We start from the raw sequence: 20078 nt of genomic DNA, 5'->3' as shown, positions 1-20078 counted from the left end.
ACTCTTTGTATGTAAACATTTATGGAAGGAAACATAACACTTCAAAAATGCTGTTTCACACTTTCTCTGCTGCTGTTAATTCAAAACATTGAAGAAAATGAAGGCCTGCTAATCTGATTAGTTTGTGGTAATGTTTGCTTATCAGTCAGACATCACTGTTGTGTATTAGTGTTATCAGGGAAAAAATTGAGCTAAATTGAACATTCTTTCTACATGATAAGCATATGTTTTATGATACAAAATAGATAAATTACTGATTCTGTTTGTACTTTTAATGTAATTTGGGAATATCATTTACTGAATACTAATGTAAACACTAATTACAGGACTCAATGGTCAGCTGAGGTACTCCTTACTGGAGGGTAACTCCTCATCCGACTTTGGCATAGGGACAGACAATGGCACCATCTACACCCTACAGAATCTGGACCGTGAGACACGGTCAGTGTACTCACTCGTTGTCATAGCAACGGACCAAGCTGAGCCATCAAGTTCTCAGAAGAGTACTACTACTGAGGTGAGTTTTTGTGGATACCCAGTGAAAAATTCAGTTGCAAGTGTTGATGTACTGAAAAGTTTAATTGTAATTAATATCTAATTGTTTTTTGTTTCCTTAACAGGTGATCATCACAATCTTGGATGTCAATGACAACTCTCCCGAGTTTGTGACTCCATCCCAGATCTGGGTGAAGGAGAATTCCTCGGTGGGGTCCATTGTCTATATAGTCAGTGCAGTGGACATTGATGAGGGTGTGAATGCCAAAGTGATGTACAGTCTAGCTTCTCATCCAGTGTTCTCCATCTCCCCTACCACGGGTCAGATCAGCCTGTCAAGCCCGCTAAACAGGGAGCTGATCCAGAACTACACCTTACAGGTCACCGCCACAGACTGGGGACTGGAGTCTCGATTCTCGACTCAGAAACTCGTGATAATGGTAGAGGACGTCAACGACAACCCACCAGTGTTTGTGCCCTCTGTCTACTCAGAGACTGTGCGTGAAGATGTTAAAATTGGAACCACTCTGCTCCAGGTTACAGCAACGGATAGTGATTCTGGATTAAATGGCGTGGTGCGATTCTTTATAACCAGTGGTGACGACAATGCGGATTTCAGCATGGACCCTAGCAGCGGTGTTCTGAGAGTGCAGAAGAATCTGGACTATGAGAGAGTTAACAAGTACACCCTGACCATCCAGGCGGAGGACATGGGAGTCAGCCCTCGCTATTCTGTCGCTTCTGTCACCATTACCATACAGGATGTCAACGATTTCCAACCGGTGTTCCAAAATTCACCGTTTTATGCCCTGGTGAGGGAGAATATGGCTTCCTCTCCCCCTGTGCCTGTGATCACCCTCTCTGCTGTGGACTTGGACTCTGCCCCCAACAGTCACCTAACCTACGTACTGAGGGAGGGAGACAAAGGAGTCACCTCCCTCTTCCAGATCAACTCGGTTTCAGGGGAGATAACTTGTAACCAGACCTTGGACAGAGAGCAGGTGCCCCAGTACAAAGTATTGGTAGTGGCCATTGATTCTGGTAAGTTGTACTTAGGTTTTGTTTTTTTCTGTATTCTTGTATATTTTCCCAAGAACTATTCACACTGTAGCCCAAATAATGGAGAGATTCTTTGTGTTTGGTACTGAAATGATTTGTAGGGTTCATAAATCGTTGATCAGTTTTTGTATCTCTTTTGAGAATCTTTGAAAAGCTGAAGTTGTTTTCTCAGCAAAGATAACAAAAATGACAATTTAGAAAGGCTATACGTGACAACAGTCTTTGGAAGTGTCACATACTTTTTGAAGTTTGAATGAACAGGTGTCCAGATTCCCAAGCAAGGATTCTTTGGGCTCCATTCATCATGATTTCACAACTTTAGAAATAAGAAAGAAAATTGTCTTAATTGAGTTATTACAGAAGTTGTATTCAAATTTGAATTTGACAAAGGAAGAGTAGTTCATGACAATTTAAAAAAAAAATAAAAACTTTGACAGTAAATTTGAGTTAATTGGTGGTAAAACTGCCCTGCCAACGAACAACAAAATCTTTAATTACTAAGCCATAGTGCATGTTTAAATTCTGGAAGTTGTTCTAAATTATCGTCATGTACTGTTAAGTGAAGGCTTTGAAAAAGCAAATATAATTGACACAAAAATCAGGTTTAAAATTCTTGTAGTTGTGATATTAATCTCATATGTCGTCATTTCATGAAAAAAAGGAGATTAATTTCTTCATCTGTATGCAAATAATCAATGCCACTTCAAAAGATCAGGCCTAGAATAGCCGTTCAACATGAACAGCAGTTTAGAATGAAATAAATGCAGATTAGCATAGTTTTTATGAAGATATATCAATTTAGGTGTAGAATTTGTTTTGTTAAACCAGACATTGGTGTGTTTTTGTGGTACGATTGTCATTCCCCCTGGGAAGATAGGAAGAGATAACACATAATACCAATGGATTTGATCGAGCAGTGAATCAATTATAAAAAATCTTTTTCCTGACCCCCCCAGGCTTGTTGTAGGTGAATTGAATTGTCCCTGAAAGATTCAATATTCAGATAAGCAAAACACCCAATTGCTAGTTACTGAAATTTATAAGAAATTCCAAATTGAATTTTATGTAATTTGGGGGTGAAAGGCATGTTTGGTGTGTGCCGGTTTTCGAGATTTCACAAAAGAACTCTGCGTAGATATTTATCTTCCATCTTGAATTTTGCCACTTGACTGTGTCAACTAAATGGTGATGAAAGTTGTAGGGGATCTGATATATAGCTAGAAAGCTCCCATACAAATGCATTCAGGTGATCATGAACACATTCTTTCCATCTTGTACACATACTTTCCATTTCCCGTCCTGATCCAAAGGTGTGAGGATTTGGCCAATACCTGACGATGTCCACATAATATGTTCTGTGGGTCGTCCATCATTTTCTCCCCATTGACAAATGACCAAAAGGAGAAATTGATGATTTATGGTCCACTGATGAGTGTAATGGTTGTCTGACACATTGCCCAGTCTGACTTAGCGGGGTGGTATGTGGGGACTGAAAGCTTTACCCATCAGCACCCTGATTCAGCCATCAAATCATCTGTCTTCCTTGACAACTTGATTGAAATTCCCTTCACCCAGGGGCACAGAAAGTCAGATTTTCCATTAGAAAAGCTGCATTTTGTTTGAGACATGATGCACTGTATGATCTCACGCCATGAGAAATGAATTTGATTACTAATATCTTAGCAACTATTCACTTTGAATATTTCATGAGATGGCCAGAGATATGACAGTAATTTTTGCTCCACTGTTCAAATCTAGTTATGAGCTCTGAAGAATTTCTAAAATAGCTTTCAATAGAATTGTGTACAGAGGTGTATATCACCAAGCATTTCTCTTTGATAAGGCTCATATAGATAAATTTATCTCCGATGCATAAAGGTGTTTGTCTAAATATTTTTTCAACTGTTTGTTTAAAAGGGAGGTTTAACGTCGCTATTGCCAGGCCCATTCACACTGGTACAAGATATGATTCACCGAAAAGATAAAAAAAAAATAATTGTCATTTTCTCCACTTCTATCAATCTATGTATTTCTAGATATCCAGATACCGAGATACTTGTAAGTGCTATTCGCAGGCGTTCAAAGATTAGACGATCTTGTCATTTAAGAGAAACTTCTGAACTGGTATCTGTTTTGTACACATAAGAACAATGACAGATTTTGAGAATGAACAAAAGAGAAATTGGACTCTGATGTCTCTTGTGTTTTGTTGCATCGGAGACGCTCACTTACGGAGACTGTCTTTTTTCTTTTGATTAATGGAGACAGTATCCGATATCCATCCTCCACACACTGATATCTATCCTCCACAAAGGATGTTACTCTCAGTTACTCAGCTTGGCATCTGATCACATGATATGATAGAGGGATTATGACCTGACTACACCTATTGAAAAAAAATGAGTTTTTGTCAGGCCAATAGTCATTACAGGCCCTGTATCCTATTACATTCCCATTAACAACAAATATTCTTCAAAATTAAGTCAAAAATCAATTAATCATAATAAATCATTAAAAAAAAATGATTAGACAAAGTTATTGGTTTTTAAAGAGGTAAAATCATGAATCTATCTGAATTTAGATAACCCATTACATTTTTTTGCCAAAAGATTACATTGCCTGGTATAATTGTTGAAATTTTTTATTGTGTATTTCAAAATGAGCATTTTTCTGTTTGACAGGATCTGAACGCCTAACAGGCACCGGGACCATCTACATCGAGGTGGAAGATGTCAACGACAATGCACCAATGTTTGATCGAAGCTCCACTTATGTAGGTCATGTACAGGAGAATCAACCAGGACCCACTGACATCCTGACAGTGACAGCCACTGACAACGACAGTGGGCCTAATGCTCAAATCAGGTTGGTGCTGCCAAACAGACTATAGAGTTACTGTAGACAGTATAACAGTTGGTCTAATGCACAAATCAGGTATGACCAGACCAACGCAGTAAAGAGTTAAAACAGTGAGCATATTGCTCAGACTAGCTAAGCTATTGTCCAAGAACTTTACAGTAGGACAATATAACCGTGGGCACATTTTGGTTAGAGATACTGCACTGCCCCCCAAAATATTTGGTTGTAGGCATTACTTTACAAACTAACTATTAAGTGTAGAACAGTGGACCTTATACTTAAATACTGCAAAACAGAGCAAATCAAGGTGTATAAAGAGTTAAAGTTCCAAATTTGTTCATAAATTTGATGATTGAAAGTTCAAAATTTTGAAAGTAGTCATCAATTCAGTCATTGCATATCACCATTACTTCATGTCAGTCAACTTCTCATTTTGAAGTACAGTAGTACTTATATTTATGAATTTAATTTTTTCATGTCCCAAAGATTATTTTCATTCTTGGTTGGATCTATTGTATTTCTGTCAGGTTCATTAATATGTTCCAAAGTTCATCAAGTTCATGAAGACATTTTGGGGTTTCTACGTCGGGGCTTTAACCAGGTGGACCATTTAACAACATGCCCAGGAAACTTATTAACATGATAAATACAAATAAAACATATGCATGTACTAGAATAAGTTTGATTATGACAGCCATCATATTTAAGGATAAATACGGTCATTCACCGAAAAAGTTTTTTCAGTTCTTTAAAAGAATGATATAGCAGAATTTAAACGGGGGTAAATCTCAAGAACATACAATCAAATTTCATTTAATAGACTTTATTTGCAAAGGCATTGAATGCAATTGCGATGCAAACAGTGCAGGCAGTTTTATATATGACCTGGATTAATGTCTGATTGAGCTGCCAGGTAAGTCTGAAGTATTAAAACAAAAGCGATCCCTGGCTCGGTTTCTGGGAGACCTTGATTGGATCACTACTGTGTCTTAGTTGGAGTGCGCTCCACGATCAAATGTGTGAAATGGGTTGGGGAAAGGCGACCCAACATATACCTCTTGTCTCGTAGTGGAGGAGTCTTGCAAACATACACAAAAAACATCTACACTCGTGTACAAATAAAACACAACTTTCTTTTCTCTTGCAATTGATTAGTATTAGTTTTAAATCAATACTTAAGGTTTCTTTTAAAAATGTTTGTACATCCACATTTAATCAATATATTTTGTTATATTTTTTGTGTGTGGTGAATCAAACAATTAATATTGATAAACTTTGGTATGCATTCCACAGATATCTAATCATTAATGACAAAAAATCGTACTTTTCATGGAGTGCATAAATGAATTTAGATTTTGAGAAGATGTGAATTATTTGATTTGGAATTGAATGAGCTTGACCCCAGTAGAACTGGCCACTAATTTTAAAGAACTGAGTTAAATTTGACAGAGCTTCAATGGAATATGTCATTTGAGGAAATCTTCACTTTGCAGTTTGTGGGCTATGTACATAATCGTGATTTAGCGCTTTCGTCACATAGATTGAAATTGACTAGTAGACCTAATTGATTCTTTTTAAACAGACAGTGTGAGAGCTAGGTAAATTTCATATAATGCATTTGAATGGTTTGTTTGTAAGTTACGGGGTAGGTGTTGATTATGGACATAGCATTTACAGTCTGCATTTTAACACGAAGAGTACTGAGGCATGACAGAGAAAACACTGAGTAGAGGCTTTACTTCTCTCTATCAAATCAAATATTGAATGCAGACTTTAATTTAACGTTAATGTATTACAGTTTTTTTTATTGTTGTTTGATTGTAGTTATAGTCTGCTGGATGATGTAGACGGTAGATTTGCCATCAATACAACCAGTGGCATTCTGACATCCCAGAAACTCTTGGATCGCGAGGACACCGCACTCTACCACCTGACTGTGGTAGCAAAGGATCATGGGAACCTGGCCAAGTCCGCTGAAGCCAACATCACTGTCTATGTGGACGATGTCAATGACAACGTCCCACAGTTTGAGAAACAGACCTACAACAAAACACTGAATAATCCAACTTCTTTAGGTACTGGGAATAGTGCAAGTCCTTATTGTATGTATAGCACACAAAATGAGAGCTGCAACATTATACCATAATCTTTTTCAATGGAATGTTAAGATAGCACAATCAAAATGCTGTACAGACATAGGTCAGTTCTTTCCAAGTACCGGTACCCATTCTCCACCACTCAGTTTTGTTTGTTAACTTGCACTGTTTCATATTATAATGGTACTTGACAACAATTGGTCCATGGCCAGTAATGTAGAAACATGAACCAGGGTATTGGTATAAAATATCCAGAAATATTGAGAATGTTGGCAAGCAGTAATATTTTTAAAAAACCAATTCTTTGAAGATCTCATTTTCCAGTTCTAGACAGTATGTTCAAAGATTGCTTGTACAATAAACAGTTCTTTGACATTACAGGTCAGTTTGTAGTGGGAGTAACCGCCGTTGATCGTGATGTTGGACCAAATGGACGTGTTACTTACCGACTGCAGGGGGGCGACTGCTCCAAATTCAACCTGGACAGTCAGAGAGGCATCATCACTGCTGCAACCTTCATGTCTGGAGCTGGATCGAGGTTTCAGTGCACAATAGAGGCTAGGGACCAGGTAAGTGTCAGAAGATTTACAGTTATCTGATATATTGATGATTTTGTGGTCATTCAAGTGAGGAAATTGAGTACTGTGGTATAAATATCCTATGAACACTGTTGCAGGGTTCACAAGAGAAGATGTCCACCACGACACTTGTGGTTGAGATTTCGTCTGTAGGTCCCTCCAGTATCCCTGTGTTTGACACAGTGAACAGTCCTGTATCACTAAATGAGGGAGTCTCACTGGAGCATGTGGTGACTACTGTTACCGCTCGACCTGCAACTAACAATGGTGTCATCAAGTACAGCATTGCCGGTGGAAATGTTGGCAGTACTTTCCGCATCGAAGAAAGTTCTGGAACCATTCGTGTGGCAGGAGAAGTGAACTACGAGATGACCCCTGATTTCCACCTGTGGGTTCAAGCAACAGAGGGTGACAATCTCTTACTCTCGGCATATAAAGAAGTTGTCATCAACATCGTGGATGAGAATGACAACACACCCCGCTTCCAAGAAGGAGTATACATTACATCTATCAGAGAAAATGTCCCAGTCTCCTCAAAGGTCTATACAGTGAATGCTACTGATGCAGACAGTGGGGACAATGGAAAGGTTGTGTATGTCCTTGCTGGGGGAAATGTGGACAATATTCAGGGTACATTCAATGTCGACCCTGTGACTGGAGTCATTCAAACCAAAGTGGCTTTAGATAGAGAGACCCAGGATTTTTACAATCTCATCATTGAGGCTCATGACATGGTAAGTCAGTGTATTCAATTGTTGAAATATTACTACTTTATCTTGCAGATTTAATTTCCGTATAGTTTTGTAGAACATTCAATAATTCAAAGATAATGTAACATGTTTCCCATAATTTGACTTGTGGCCAGTTACATTGAACATTACCATGTTTATTTTCAGGGATTAATTCGTAGAACTGGCACCACCACTGTCAGAGTAACACTAATCGATGTCAATGACAACTCGCCTACATTCTCCACCATATTCTCTGTGACCATACCGGAGGATCTTCCAGTCAACAGCTTTATCATCCAGGTGACCTCCACTGATAAAGACATTGGAATCAATGCTAAGGCTCACTACAGCATAGACACCACCGCCAACTACTCCAACTTGTTCAACATTGATGCTGACTCTGGCAACATCACCTTGAAGTCTTCCATCGACAGAGAAGCACTCCAAACTCAGAGAATCACTATTCCACTTATTGTGGATGATGGGTCTTATTCCACTCGTGGATATCTACACTTGTTTGTCACGGATGTCAATGATAATGCACCACAAATTCAGCCCCCAGTTACCTTCAACTTCTTAGAGCTGCAGCCTGTTGGCTCCACTGTTGGCAAATTAACAGCCCTTGACAATGATGTAACCTCACCAAACAATGTTTCCTATTTCTCCTTCAAGCTGCCATCTTCAGAGTTTGCCATCGATGACACGACAGGTGTAATCACATCCAAGGAGACACTTACCTACATCTACCACAAAAGCTACTCTAATGCTCTGAATCAGAGGGAGCTAGTGGTCATTGCCACAGACCTTGGAACACCAGCCAAGTCCTCCGAGGCCATCATCACCATAGAGATAATTGATGCCAATGACCACGCCCCAGTGTTTGATCAGGACCTGTACTTCTCTGCGGTACCCGAGAGTGCTCCTCAGGGAGAGAGAATACTGACCGTGCTGGCTCAGGACAAGCTGGATGTTGGGCAGAATGCAGAGGTGGAGTATTTCATTGAAAGTGGAAATGGATCCAGTTATTTCTTCATCAACAAAACCACAGGTATGTTACACCTTTAAATTTTTTTCAAATTTATAAAAATACTGCATTTACCATTTCCTATGAAATTTGTTTTTCCTGTGTTCTCAATGTAATTTTTATTTATTACAGGTTTAATCACAGTTGCTCAGGTGTTAAGTACCAAGAGAAACCAGGATTTCACAATTACCATTCGAGCAGAGGACAAAGGAATGCCTCCTAAATCAGCTACAGTTCCTGTCCATTTGTCAATCACAGCAGAGAATAGCTACACTCCAGTGTTCCAACCTGCAAGCCGTGTGTATAACGTCCAGGAAGATGCTCCTATTGGTCAGAGTGTTGCTAGGGTAACCGCCACTGATCAAGATAGTCCTGGTCCCAATGGTAAAGTCTCATACTACATACTAGGTGGAAATCCAGGTGGAGTTTTCCAAATCAACTCAGAAAATGGTGTCATATCTGTTGCTAAGGCTCTGGACTATGATTCTCCAACAAACATATATTTGCTAAATGTATCTGCAAGGGATTCTGCACTACATTACAAAGAAGCAACTGTCATCTTAACAGTCCAGTTGACCGATGTGAATGACAACCCTCCTTTGTTCACACAGTCTCATTTTGAAGGTTTTGTCCCTGAGAATTCTCCGTCGGACACCAGTATCATCAAGGTCCAGGCAAGAGACATTGATACAGGGGACAATGCACGCATTGAGTACTACATCAGTGAGTCAGGAAGTGACCAACTCGCTCTCACTTTGTTCAAGATCAATAAAGACACTGGAACTCTAATGACCAAAGGAATCCTGGACTATGAAAACCAAATCAAATATTCAATGGTTGTCATCGCCAGAAATCCAAATAACGTGAATATGAGAAACACTGTGAAAGTCACAGTACATGTCACTAGTGTCAATGAGTACTACCCAGAATTTGTGCAAAAGACCTATGCCTTCTCTACCAAAGAATCTGCTGCCAATGGAAGCGTTATTGGCAAAGTGAGTGCAACAGATAGGGATAAAGGAATTGATGGAGTGGTGTATTACTATCTGATCGGTTCCAGCAATGTAAAAGGGTTCAGTGTCAACTACAAGACAGGGGACATCTTTGTATCTGGTAAACCAGATTATGAGAGTTCTCCACATGTAGTGCTGAATGTTTTGGCCAAGAACTGGGAGAGCGTGAAGGGAAATGACACAGATACCTGTACGGTCACCATCTCAGTAGAAGACGCCAATGATGCACCAGTATTCACTCAGAGCCTGTACCAAGCCAGCATTCTGGAAAACTCTGCAGGAGGAGTCACTGTCACTACAGTAACAGCCAATGACAGGGACAATATGCCAGAAGACAGACAGTTCAGTTACAGAATTCTGAGGGGTGGGGAAGAGTTCTCTATTGACCCCACGAATGGTCGTATTCACACCACAGGTAGAGGGAAGTTGGACAGGGAGACCAATGCCACCCACTCCATCTTGGTGGGAGCTGTGGACAGAGGAACCCCACCCGCCACAGGTCAGTATAGATTTAAAATTAGTTTTTGAGACATTTGGAGGAAACTTTTTTCTGTTGGATATCCCCCCAATATCTGATTTTTTTTTTGAAATTTCATATTTTCAAACATTTGGCTAATGGATGAAGGTTAATTAAGTTATCCTTTTTTTGTTGAGCATTTAAAATTTTTGTTTACATGGTTATGTACCTTATATATATGTTTTATTTTAATGTTTTTAGGATCTGCAACAGTGAGAATAACCCTACTTGATGAGAATGACAACTCCCCTTACTTCACTCCAGCAGACTTGACTGGGTACATCAAGGAGAACATGCCAGTGGGGACCAGGGTGATGGATCTGGTCACAAACACTGCTGATCAGGATCTAGACCTGGTGGGACAGCCAGGAAACCAAGGCCCATTTAGATATCAAATCTCCACAGGTTCTGACAACTTTGAAATCTCAGCAGAAGGACTAGTGGTCACCAAACAGGTTCTAGACAGAGAGGCACCCCAAGGAAGTGAGCATGATGTCACTGTGATTGTGAGAGATGCTGGAACACCCACTCAATCAGCAACCTTGACATTCAAGGTCGTTGTCGAAGACGTTAACGATTCTCCGCCTCAGGCTAGAGATCTTGTAATCCAGGTCGGTGTGTTTGAGACGACTTTGCCCACAGCTCCAGTAGCAGACGTTCGACCGCTGGATGAAGACATCACAGGGACCTACACTTGCACTGTGACTGATGAGTACTACACAATAACCAGGGGTGCTGGATGCCAGTTAACTCTACTCAGTTTCCATACACCACCTTCGCGAACACTGAATGTTCAAGGATCAGATGGAAATATAATGGTGTCTTATAATGTCAGATCATTACTGGTTTATTTCGATAATGTCACACTGGATAATGTTGTTATCATTTACATTGATGGAATTACAAAAGCAGAGTTTGTGAAAGAAAAATTTGATAATTTTCAAAAAGCTGTGTCAAAGTTATTCAGCATAGAGGACAGTGTGACCATTCTGAATGTGGACTCCAAAGATGCAGGAACCCTTGTATATGTCAGTGTAGTCAAAGCATCAGGAACAGTAGTGTTGCATGACTTCTTGAAACAACAACTAAACTCCAACAAGCAAGCTGTTGCGAGTGCCATTTTCCCTAACATGGTCAATCCAGAAAACAGAATCCAGATTGGATACTCTGTTTGTGAAGTCTCCACGTGCAATTCAGGGACTTGTTTGAACCGAATCAATGTGAGATCGGGCCTCCATACATTGGACTCCCCACTATTTGTGCTGACTTCTCCAGTCATGGTGCCTGACTTCTACTGTAGCTGTCCATCCCAGTACACTGGTCGCTACTGTGAAGAACCAGTACAGCCCTGTGGGGGCGGGTTCTGTAGCAACGGTGGGTACTGCCAGAATGGAGTATGTCAGTGCCTCGAGGGATGGCTTGGACAGAACTGCACACAGGATAAAAATGAATGCACATCCAGTCCATGTCAAAATGGGGGTACTTGTAATAACTTACCTGGATCTTACACCTGCCAGTGTCCAGATGGATACACTGGACAACACTGCGAGACCGGATCCAATCACTGTGCATCCAGTCCGTGTCAAAATGGTGCCCAGTGCAAGAATGAACTGGATGGCTTCCACTGCCAGTGTCCCTATGAATTCTGGGGAAATCGGTGCCAGCATGTGTCTAAAGGCTTCACTGAACAGTCTTACATGGAGTTTAATTCAATTGATCAGAACCTGAAGGACATTGACCTTGACCTGACCTTCTCCACCATCAAGTCCAAGGGACTTCTCCTGTACAATCCAAGCAACACTGGCAAGTTCCTGGCGCTGGAGATTTTCAACAAAAAAGTCAGATTCTCCTTCAACTTTGGAGACGCCACAGCAACAGTTCTTACTGTTCCCAAGAATGTGTCAACGGGAGAGTGGTTCAGAGTTCAAGTCCAGAGGAGGCTAGCTGTAAGTACAGTGTATAATAGTTTTCATTGATAAAATTTAAGGATAGAGGATAGACATAATGGAAAATGCTAGGTATTATTTTTTCAAATAGCTTTGAGATTTATTTTTATCAGTGTGTCTGATTAAATGACAATAAGGAGAGTAAAATGGCAATGGTTTATGCTTTTATGGTTGTCCTTGAGAATTGAAAGGTGTTGTGCATATTTAATATTTGAAATATGATAATAAACTCCTTTGTAAGACACCAACTGATCTGTCTTAAAATGTAATTAAAATCATTTTATTGAGAATTTATGTTCAGGAAGCAGTGATTGTAACTGATAGAACTATAGAAACCTGGAACATTAAAATAATCCATGTACAATATGAGCCTCCCTATCTACATTGTATATGGGAGCTCAGCTGGATGTCTTTTTCTCTCTGTGTGGCTGACATTTTGGATCTTGTTTTAGGTTGCTGAATTAATGGTGACCCACTGCCCTGCTACAAGTACAGAATGCAACACTTGCCAGATCGGAGACGACTCCTGTTACAGGAAAGGCAGCCAATCAAAGTAGGTCCTACTACATGTACTTCTCATTGAAGACATTATGAGGATGAGAATTAAACTGCAATGGCCATTTTTGGACTATATTTATCTCCTTGAAATGAAGAGCTCTGAATAGAGATATTAGAAAATATATAGATTTTAAATTAAATCTAAAATATTTCAATTTTTCTTTACTTAATGATTCAGTTTGTGACTAAAAGTAATTAAATAAGTAATTTTAATTAAGGTAGATTTCATAAGTAATTTGTGGAGCATCCAATGGCTGCCTCCTAAACTGTGTAATATGACATGTCCATAACTAGCTGATTACTTCCTATCAGTAGAAACTCATTCAGAAAACCAAAATAGAATTCCTGCTTTTGTGTTCACCTGAGGTTAAGATGGACTTATCTTCTGTTCTTGCAACTCTTGATTGTGGCCAGGCCATGTCTTTGTTATTGTCAACGGTCATGATAGAAATATCTTTAGAATTTTGTAATACAGAGGTATTTGCAGTCAGGGGGATTTTTTAAACTCCGATTACGCGGTTTTGAGATGTGGGGTTCTATTAAGATTAAATTTACTGAAACTGTCATGCCTGTCTGCTTTAAGAGAGGGCACTCGGGTGTGTAAGCTTATCATTGCCATTAATTTATGAAATGGATGTTAGTCTCGGGTAGTCTGCGTACCCTATGTATTTATTCCCCATTGATGTGTAGATTACACCACATTTTTATTGTATTACGGAGCAGTTAGGCAGCTATTGTGCTGCATTTATACATCACGATTTGAATTTGTAACTCGATCGAGCTTTTTGAGTTGTGTTCAGTCGAGTAGAACTCTTCTCCTTCGCTTTGTAAACAGCCACCGATCTTATTGGGTAGGAGTCCATCTTGACAATTAAATCTGTCAATGGTCAAGTAAAAATAGATGAAGTGATTGATTTAACTTGATGGTTTAAATGTTTCATTGTTCCAGTACAAATGTCAGAAGTTGGCCTTTAATTAATAAAACATCTGTACACATGAACAAACAACAATCAATAACTGGTACCAGTTCTATAGCCCAGGTAACTGTAGATGATAGGTTGGGGGTTTGTGTTGTACCTTCTCAGTTTTATATTCCCAACAGATAAAATGGCTCAACTTTTGTATGGTTTACACTGCTACAGGGTATGCCAATGTAAAAAAACCTGATGATATATGACCAGAAAGCTGTAATCAATACAGTTATATTGCAGTCTAATGTTTCTAAAGCATTTAATTCCTTGTATTGACAAACACAACCACTGTCAATTACTGACATCAAACCAACACCCTATGACTCGATAGGATCAGTTATCATAAGATCTGACCAAGTTTAGGGGGATAGTGTAGGTAAATAAACACTCATCAACACTTTACCATCATACTTTGATCTGACTTTTTTTTTAAAGTGTAATTTTGAAGAGTTGCATGTCTGTAGGCGATTTGTTTAATAAGGTTCTTAGGTGCTCTCTTGACACTAACTTCCAGGATGCTTAAGATATTTTCAAGATTTTTAATGAATGAATCAGTTTTCAATGATGTACTTTTACACTTTATTAAATTTCAACAGAAAGTTAACCTTTTGATATTTGTGTTTTTGTAGCAACTATCTAGATTTAAATGGTCACCCCATGTTCCTCGGAGGACTCAAAGACATAGAAATCATTCAGACCCGCCCAGGACAAATCAGCTCTCACGACTTTGTGGGCTGTGTGAGGGAATTCCGAATCAACACTGTCAACCACCTGACATCCACCACCCCCAACAGCCAGAGTAATGTCCTCGATAAATGTCCTCGTTCCTCACCGAGTGGTCACTGTCGGGCGGGCAGCTGTAAGAATGGGGGTCGCTGTGTGGAAGAGTGGGAGGGGTTCTCCTGTCGATGTACTCTAGGGTTCTCTGGGACCACATGTGAAATAGGTACGGTAACTTGATCAAATTCTATCACATCTGGTCTAGAAAAATGAAACTCATACTGTGTATGTATTATTGATTGCCAGTATTTATGATAACAAAATTTACTGACTTTCATTGATAAGAATCTCTTTGTAAAATATATATAAAAAAACATGTTGTTTTTTGATGATATAGATCTGAGTAAGCAGTCTGTTTATCTTTATCAAAATTTATTTTTTAATTTGATCTTATGTTTTTTGCAGCATCTGGACCACTTGGATTTGGATCAAATTCACGTGTAAGTTTCGTTCAGAAGGAATCCTATAGACGAGATCAAATCATAAGCCAATCAAATTCAAGAAAGCGACGTGCCATTGACACATCATCGGTTATGATCAGATATCGAACAACTGCCCCCCAGGAACCCTTGCTGATTGTGTCCACCCGTACTGATCAAGGACTTCTCTGGGTACGTATCAGTCAATGAGCTGCTATCACAAGAATTTGATGCAAAGACTCTTTAGACAATGTAATGCATTTTGTTGATAAATGTGTGTTCCTGCTCCAGTCAATATCCATATTTATTTCTGTGTGTTCTGGTTTGATAGGTTGGATCAGGGAAGCTGGTGTATACATTCGGATCTACCTCTGCAGTGCTCAGTGATGGTAGAGTACATGATGGAGAATGGCACAATGCTACCGTCGTCGTCACAGGTAAGCTCCGTCTTTTATACAAAGACAGGGAACTTATATACACATCAAAGTTTTAATTTATGCAGCATCATATTCTATTCTGTCGTTTAATCTTTCTAATGGAGGTTGTAATCTTTACAGGAAACCAAGTGACACTAAGGTTGGATGATAAGGAACATCAGCAGACACTGAGTGGAGCATACAAGTTCTCTGATGTCGCAATCACCAAAATGGTGCTGGGATCTAGTGAGTCGCCAATCAATGTGGACAACAGCAAAGTCCATGGTAAGAATCTCGAGGTTAACTCTGAAAATCATAAAAAATAATAAAAGTCATGTCATAGAAAAGTTTGGGAATATCAGCATGCTGAAATAATTTTTCTAAACCTTTTTTTCTTTCATTTCAGCTTTTTCAGGCTGTATATCCCTGTTCAAAATTGATGGGACTCCTGTGCCACTGAATGGCTCCACAGATCGTTTTGATATCACACCAACAGAAAGTGTGGAGTCTGGATGTTCCGCTTTGTGTGCAGGAAATCCATGTGGAGGAGGTGCTTGCTCAGTAAATCTGGAAACTCGTGTGTGCGCCCAAGTCAGTGAGCCGCCAGAGAGCCTCAGTATTGGCATCATCGTTGTGATTGTGTTCTTCGGAGTTCTTTTAATCGTAATCGCAATAGTGTTTGTGCTATTCCGCATGCGCCGTCAGAGAAAGGATCCCAAAAACCAAGCCGGACCAAAAGAGAATGGTCACGTGAACAAAAGTTACAACAACACCCCACCTAGCCACCAAGATTCTGGGTATGGAGAGAATGATTACAACCGACAAAACAACCTTAACACAACATACTCACCTAATGGACTACACAGACCTGATCTGATCAACTCAGATCCAACTCAACGGAAGCCGTACGAAATAGATGATGGTACCGTAATCATTGACAATGGTGATGTGAACATGAACCAACTAAATGATATGCCAGAACACTATGACCTAGATAATGCTAGCAGTATAGCACCGTCTGACATAGATGTTCACATGCACTACCGAGGTTATCGCTCAGGTTATAACGACAGATCGCGAGAGCGTTCTCACAAGCGTCACAAGGAGAGTCCCGCTACTGGATACAAGTCCCGGGAAAGTCCGGGACCGGGGGCCCTCAAACTACAGACCTCAGGGCGACTACGAAGTAGCCCTGCTAATAACTTAGAGGTGCCACACAATCCTAGTCACTCCGCTAGGAGCAGTCCTGCCAATGTAGGAATGCGCAATAGTCCTATCAATCAACTTTCACGTCAAAGTCCGCAAGTGCGGGCTAGTCCATTGATTCATTCTAATGTGAGAGGCACTCCAGTGTCCAACATTCATCATAGCAGAACAGAATCAGAACACAGTCTTGCCAGTCATCATAGTAAAAGTTCAACTAGCTCATCTGTTCCTAGAACTGTACTGCCTAACGGACACGTCAAGTCCAGCAGGCACAAATACTACGACCCAAACTCGCGTCAAGTGAAGGGTCTTACTGTTGAGGAGATTGAAAAACTGAACGCCCGTCCACGCAGGCCCAGCCCTGTGAGTTTATTGGATGCTGTGTCGTCATCAGAGGAGGGACGTCACATGGCTAATATACGAATGAGCACAATAAACAGTGACGTGGAGCTGGTGGCACCCGAGTCCAGCTCAGAGGATAGTGCTAATGACTCGTTCACATGCTCAGAATTTGAGTATGAAAATGAGAAAAATAAGAATGAGTTTGATCCTAATGCAATGATATTTTCGAAAGTGTCAGAAGTAGACAATGAACACGAGGATCCCGGTCATCCAAATCGAACTTCCCAGTCTGATGGCCTGGACTCAAATGGAGGTTCGTTCGCCAGCACGGTAGGTTCCTCCGAAGAGGGACCTCATGCTGAGCACAAACTACTCAATGGCCACTTCGCCTGGGATTACTTGATGAACTGGGGTCCAAGTTACGAAAAACTTGTGGGTGTGTTCAAAGACATTGCTTCATTGCCTGACGGAGAGACGAGTGAGAATCAGGGTGATCCCGTCGCAGCAGATTGTGAAGAATATGTGTGATTGTGTGTGTGTGTCTGTTTGTGTGCAAGTCCTCCCAACATTCCCTTATTTATTGCAGCAGTTATTGAATATGCAAAGTCAATGTTTATTGACATTTATACAAAATTGTAAATACATTGTATGATTGATCAAATTTGTACACAACGTTTTTATTATTTTATTCAAATTTATGTTTTATGTTTGTTTGGTGCAAATTTTTGTCATAGTAGAAAATGAATTATGAGAGTGGAAATGGATGTATAGTTTAACCTCTTTTTGCATCATAACTGAATCCAAACATTTTGTCTCAAGTGTTTCACTAGTTTTTATAAGTCCCATGAAAGGTGTAAAGCAATATCATTGTATTATAATTACTGTTATGTCCATGCCCCAAACATTCCTAATAGTCTTTGAGACATTATATATTTTTATAAGTTTTAACAAAAGTCAACTGAGTTGGCAATGATGAGAGTTACAAAAGTGTGCATTTATTATTTTGTTGATTTCATATACCCTACTTAATTTTTAGTCCAGTCCCATCAGAACAAAGTAGGCATATACCAAAGTTTCTGACAACACAGCATTTAATTCTACATGGTTTAACATCCAAGAAAACTTCCAAACATATTTTGAATTGTTTTTTATTTTTATCGGTGGCCAAAGATTTCCTATTTGGTTGGGAATGAGAAAGTTTCAAGTGAAAAAAAAAGAATTTAGAAGAAAAAGTTGAAATTGATATTTCTCTTCAAAAGCATTATTAAGTATGAAAAGTGTTTTAATGTTGACAATTTTTTGTTGATAAACCAATGATATTCCTTGAAATGGAGAATAAAACTCCGTGCATCAAAGTCCCTGTTTGAAGCAAAAAGTACAGTTTTGTAACACCAAAGTGTTTTTAAATTTATACGAAAAATTTTGTACATCTATTTTATAGCTCATTAATTGCAATAATTGACAGGTATATGTTATAATAAATGCAATCATGTGATTAATATCTGTAAAATAAACTGTCACCTTTTATACTCATAATAAAATATCTATAAAAGAGCTGGTTTTGTCTTTGAAGTATTCAACAAAAGAGAGACAACTCAAACTATGCACCTGTGTTAATCCAAATAATGGAGGATTTGTGTAAGCTCAAGAGGTAGCTATTATCAGGACAATGCCACAGCAGTCATTAAAAATTTATAGTACATTGTCTTGTTATGTAATAATGAAACATTCAGTTTCCAAGTGTATCAATTAAAGGATGCTGTGGCCGTCAAGTATGCTATGTTACTGACCTGCCGACATCATATTATCAGATTATTACATTATTGACAGTGTATCAACTCAGGGGGAAACATGAATAATTTCTGACAGAACAAAGGTATCAAGTTTGGCTGAAGGTTGACAACATTAAAGGTTGATTGTCAAACTGGAGGCGATTATTAAAATTAAATTTACGACACCAGCTGGGTTCTCTGGAAGTGGTCCAGCACCTGTCAATGTTCTTCTTCATGTTGTGTGTAGACAGCTAGTACATCTTTGCCAACCATGTTTTCCTCCCTTGAGAACTTTGGCTTACAAAGGTGCTAGTAAATGTGTTATAATGCTGGCATGTTTCTGAAATGACCATCAAATCTGAAAGTACAGCCATCTGTGAAAACATGAAAATACTTTGATCTTGTTTCGTGTTTCTTTCATGTTTATTAATTACAGTCCAATAGCACAAAACTGTAACATAGCAAACATCTCCTATTACCCTTTCTGGAATACCTAAAGTTTGACTCTACATATTTACCAATCATTAATATTGACTCAGTCATAACTAGCTTTAATACATGTAGTCTTATCTATTCTTACAAAAATGACAAGCAAATATATATTTGCCGACTAGCCCAGAATGCATACGGGGGAGCCGGAAGTTTATTTTAAGCTGAACAATACAAAATTGTATCATGTACATATACTGCAATATAAAAAATCACTGCCTCACCCTTTTTTAAACAAATATTTGAACCTTTCATCGACGACGTGACCGGCCAGAAAAAAACAGAAATAAAAAACTATTAAATAGAAAAATCTCTGGAAACCTGTGTCCCAAACCATGTCAAAGTCGCAAATGCGCGCCGTCTCAAGGGTAGTGCAGGGACTTTACAACAAAAATATGAAAATTTTTAAGCTTCTAAATTATAGTATAATAAAAAATAAAAAATAACAATTTTTTATTGATGTAAATTTGATGCGTCTTTGTAAGAAGACGGGCTAGAACTGATTTCTCGTGCTATTCGAACACCAATCATACACTCGTCACCACGTGACTCGTAACTATGAATTTCATTGGATACAATTTTCTACTCGAATCAACAAGACAATTATTATCCGCTAATCTCCGTACCGCGGAAAATATTAAGTCTTATCTATTCTTACAAAAATGACAAGCAAATATATATTTGCCGACTAGCCCAGAATGCATAGAAAAACACCAAAGTTAGGGTGAGGCGACGAAATGAATCAGGGAAAAAACAAAATATAACATACATTTGATAAAAAATTCAAAATGTGAAAAACTTTATGAT

General features: G+C 39.1%; 1 protein-coding gene across 1 annotated transcript in view; it reads left to right on the top strand.

The window, feature by feature from the left end:
* The window catches only part of LOC128156267 (cadherin-related tumor suppressor-like), a 39767-nt gene extending 21203 nt beyond the window's left edge, over nucleotides 1-18564 (top strand). Inside the window, exons 5-19 of the mRNA XM_052818330.1 lie at nucleotides 327-517; nucleotides 621-1536; nucleotides 4236-4419; nucleotides 6238-6488; nucleotides 6891-7078; nucleotides 7186-7821; nucleotides 7984-8866; nucleotides 8975-10354; nucleotides 10574-12318; nucleotides 12771-12871; nucleotides 14477-14793; nucleotides 15033-15238; nucleotides 15378-15483; nucleotides 15604-15747; nucleotides 15869-18564. Coding sequence (XP_052674290.1) covers nucleotides 327-517; nucleotides 621-1536; nucleotides 4236-4419; nucleotides 6238-6488; nucleotides 6891-7078; nucleotides 7186-7821; nucleotides 7984-8866; nucleotides 8975-10354; nucleotides 10574-12318; nucleotides 12771-12871; nucleotides 14477-14793; nucleotides 15033-15238; nucleotides 15378-15483; nucleotides 15604-15747; nucleotides 15869-17538 — 8918 coding nt within the window. The 3' untranslated portion in view covers nucleotides 17539-18564. The remainder of the gene's footprint in view (nucleotides 1-326; nucleotides 518-620; nucleotides 1537-4235; nucleotides 4420-6237; nucleotides 6489-6890; nucleotides 7079-7185; nucleotides 7822-7983; nucleotides 8867-8974; nucleotides 10355-10573; nucleotides 12319-12770; nucleotides 12872-14476; nucleotides 14794-15032; nucleotides 15239-15377; nucleotides 15484-15603; nucleotides 15748-15868) is intronic.
* The last annotated feature ends 1514 nt before the right edge of the window (nucleotides 18565-20078 follow it).

The sequence above is a fragment of the Crassostrea angulata genome, chromosome 7 (assembly GCF_025612915.1).
Source record: "Crassostrea angulata isolate pt1a10 chromosome 7, ASM2561291v2, whole genome shotgun sequence".
In the NCBI taxonomy this organism is placed as follows: domain Eukaryota; kingdom Metazoa; phylum Mollusca; class Bivalvia; order Ostreida; family Ostreidae; genus Magallana; species Magallana angulata.
This window is presented reverse-complemented; position numbering and strand designations above follow the sequence as displayed.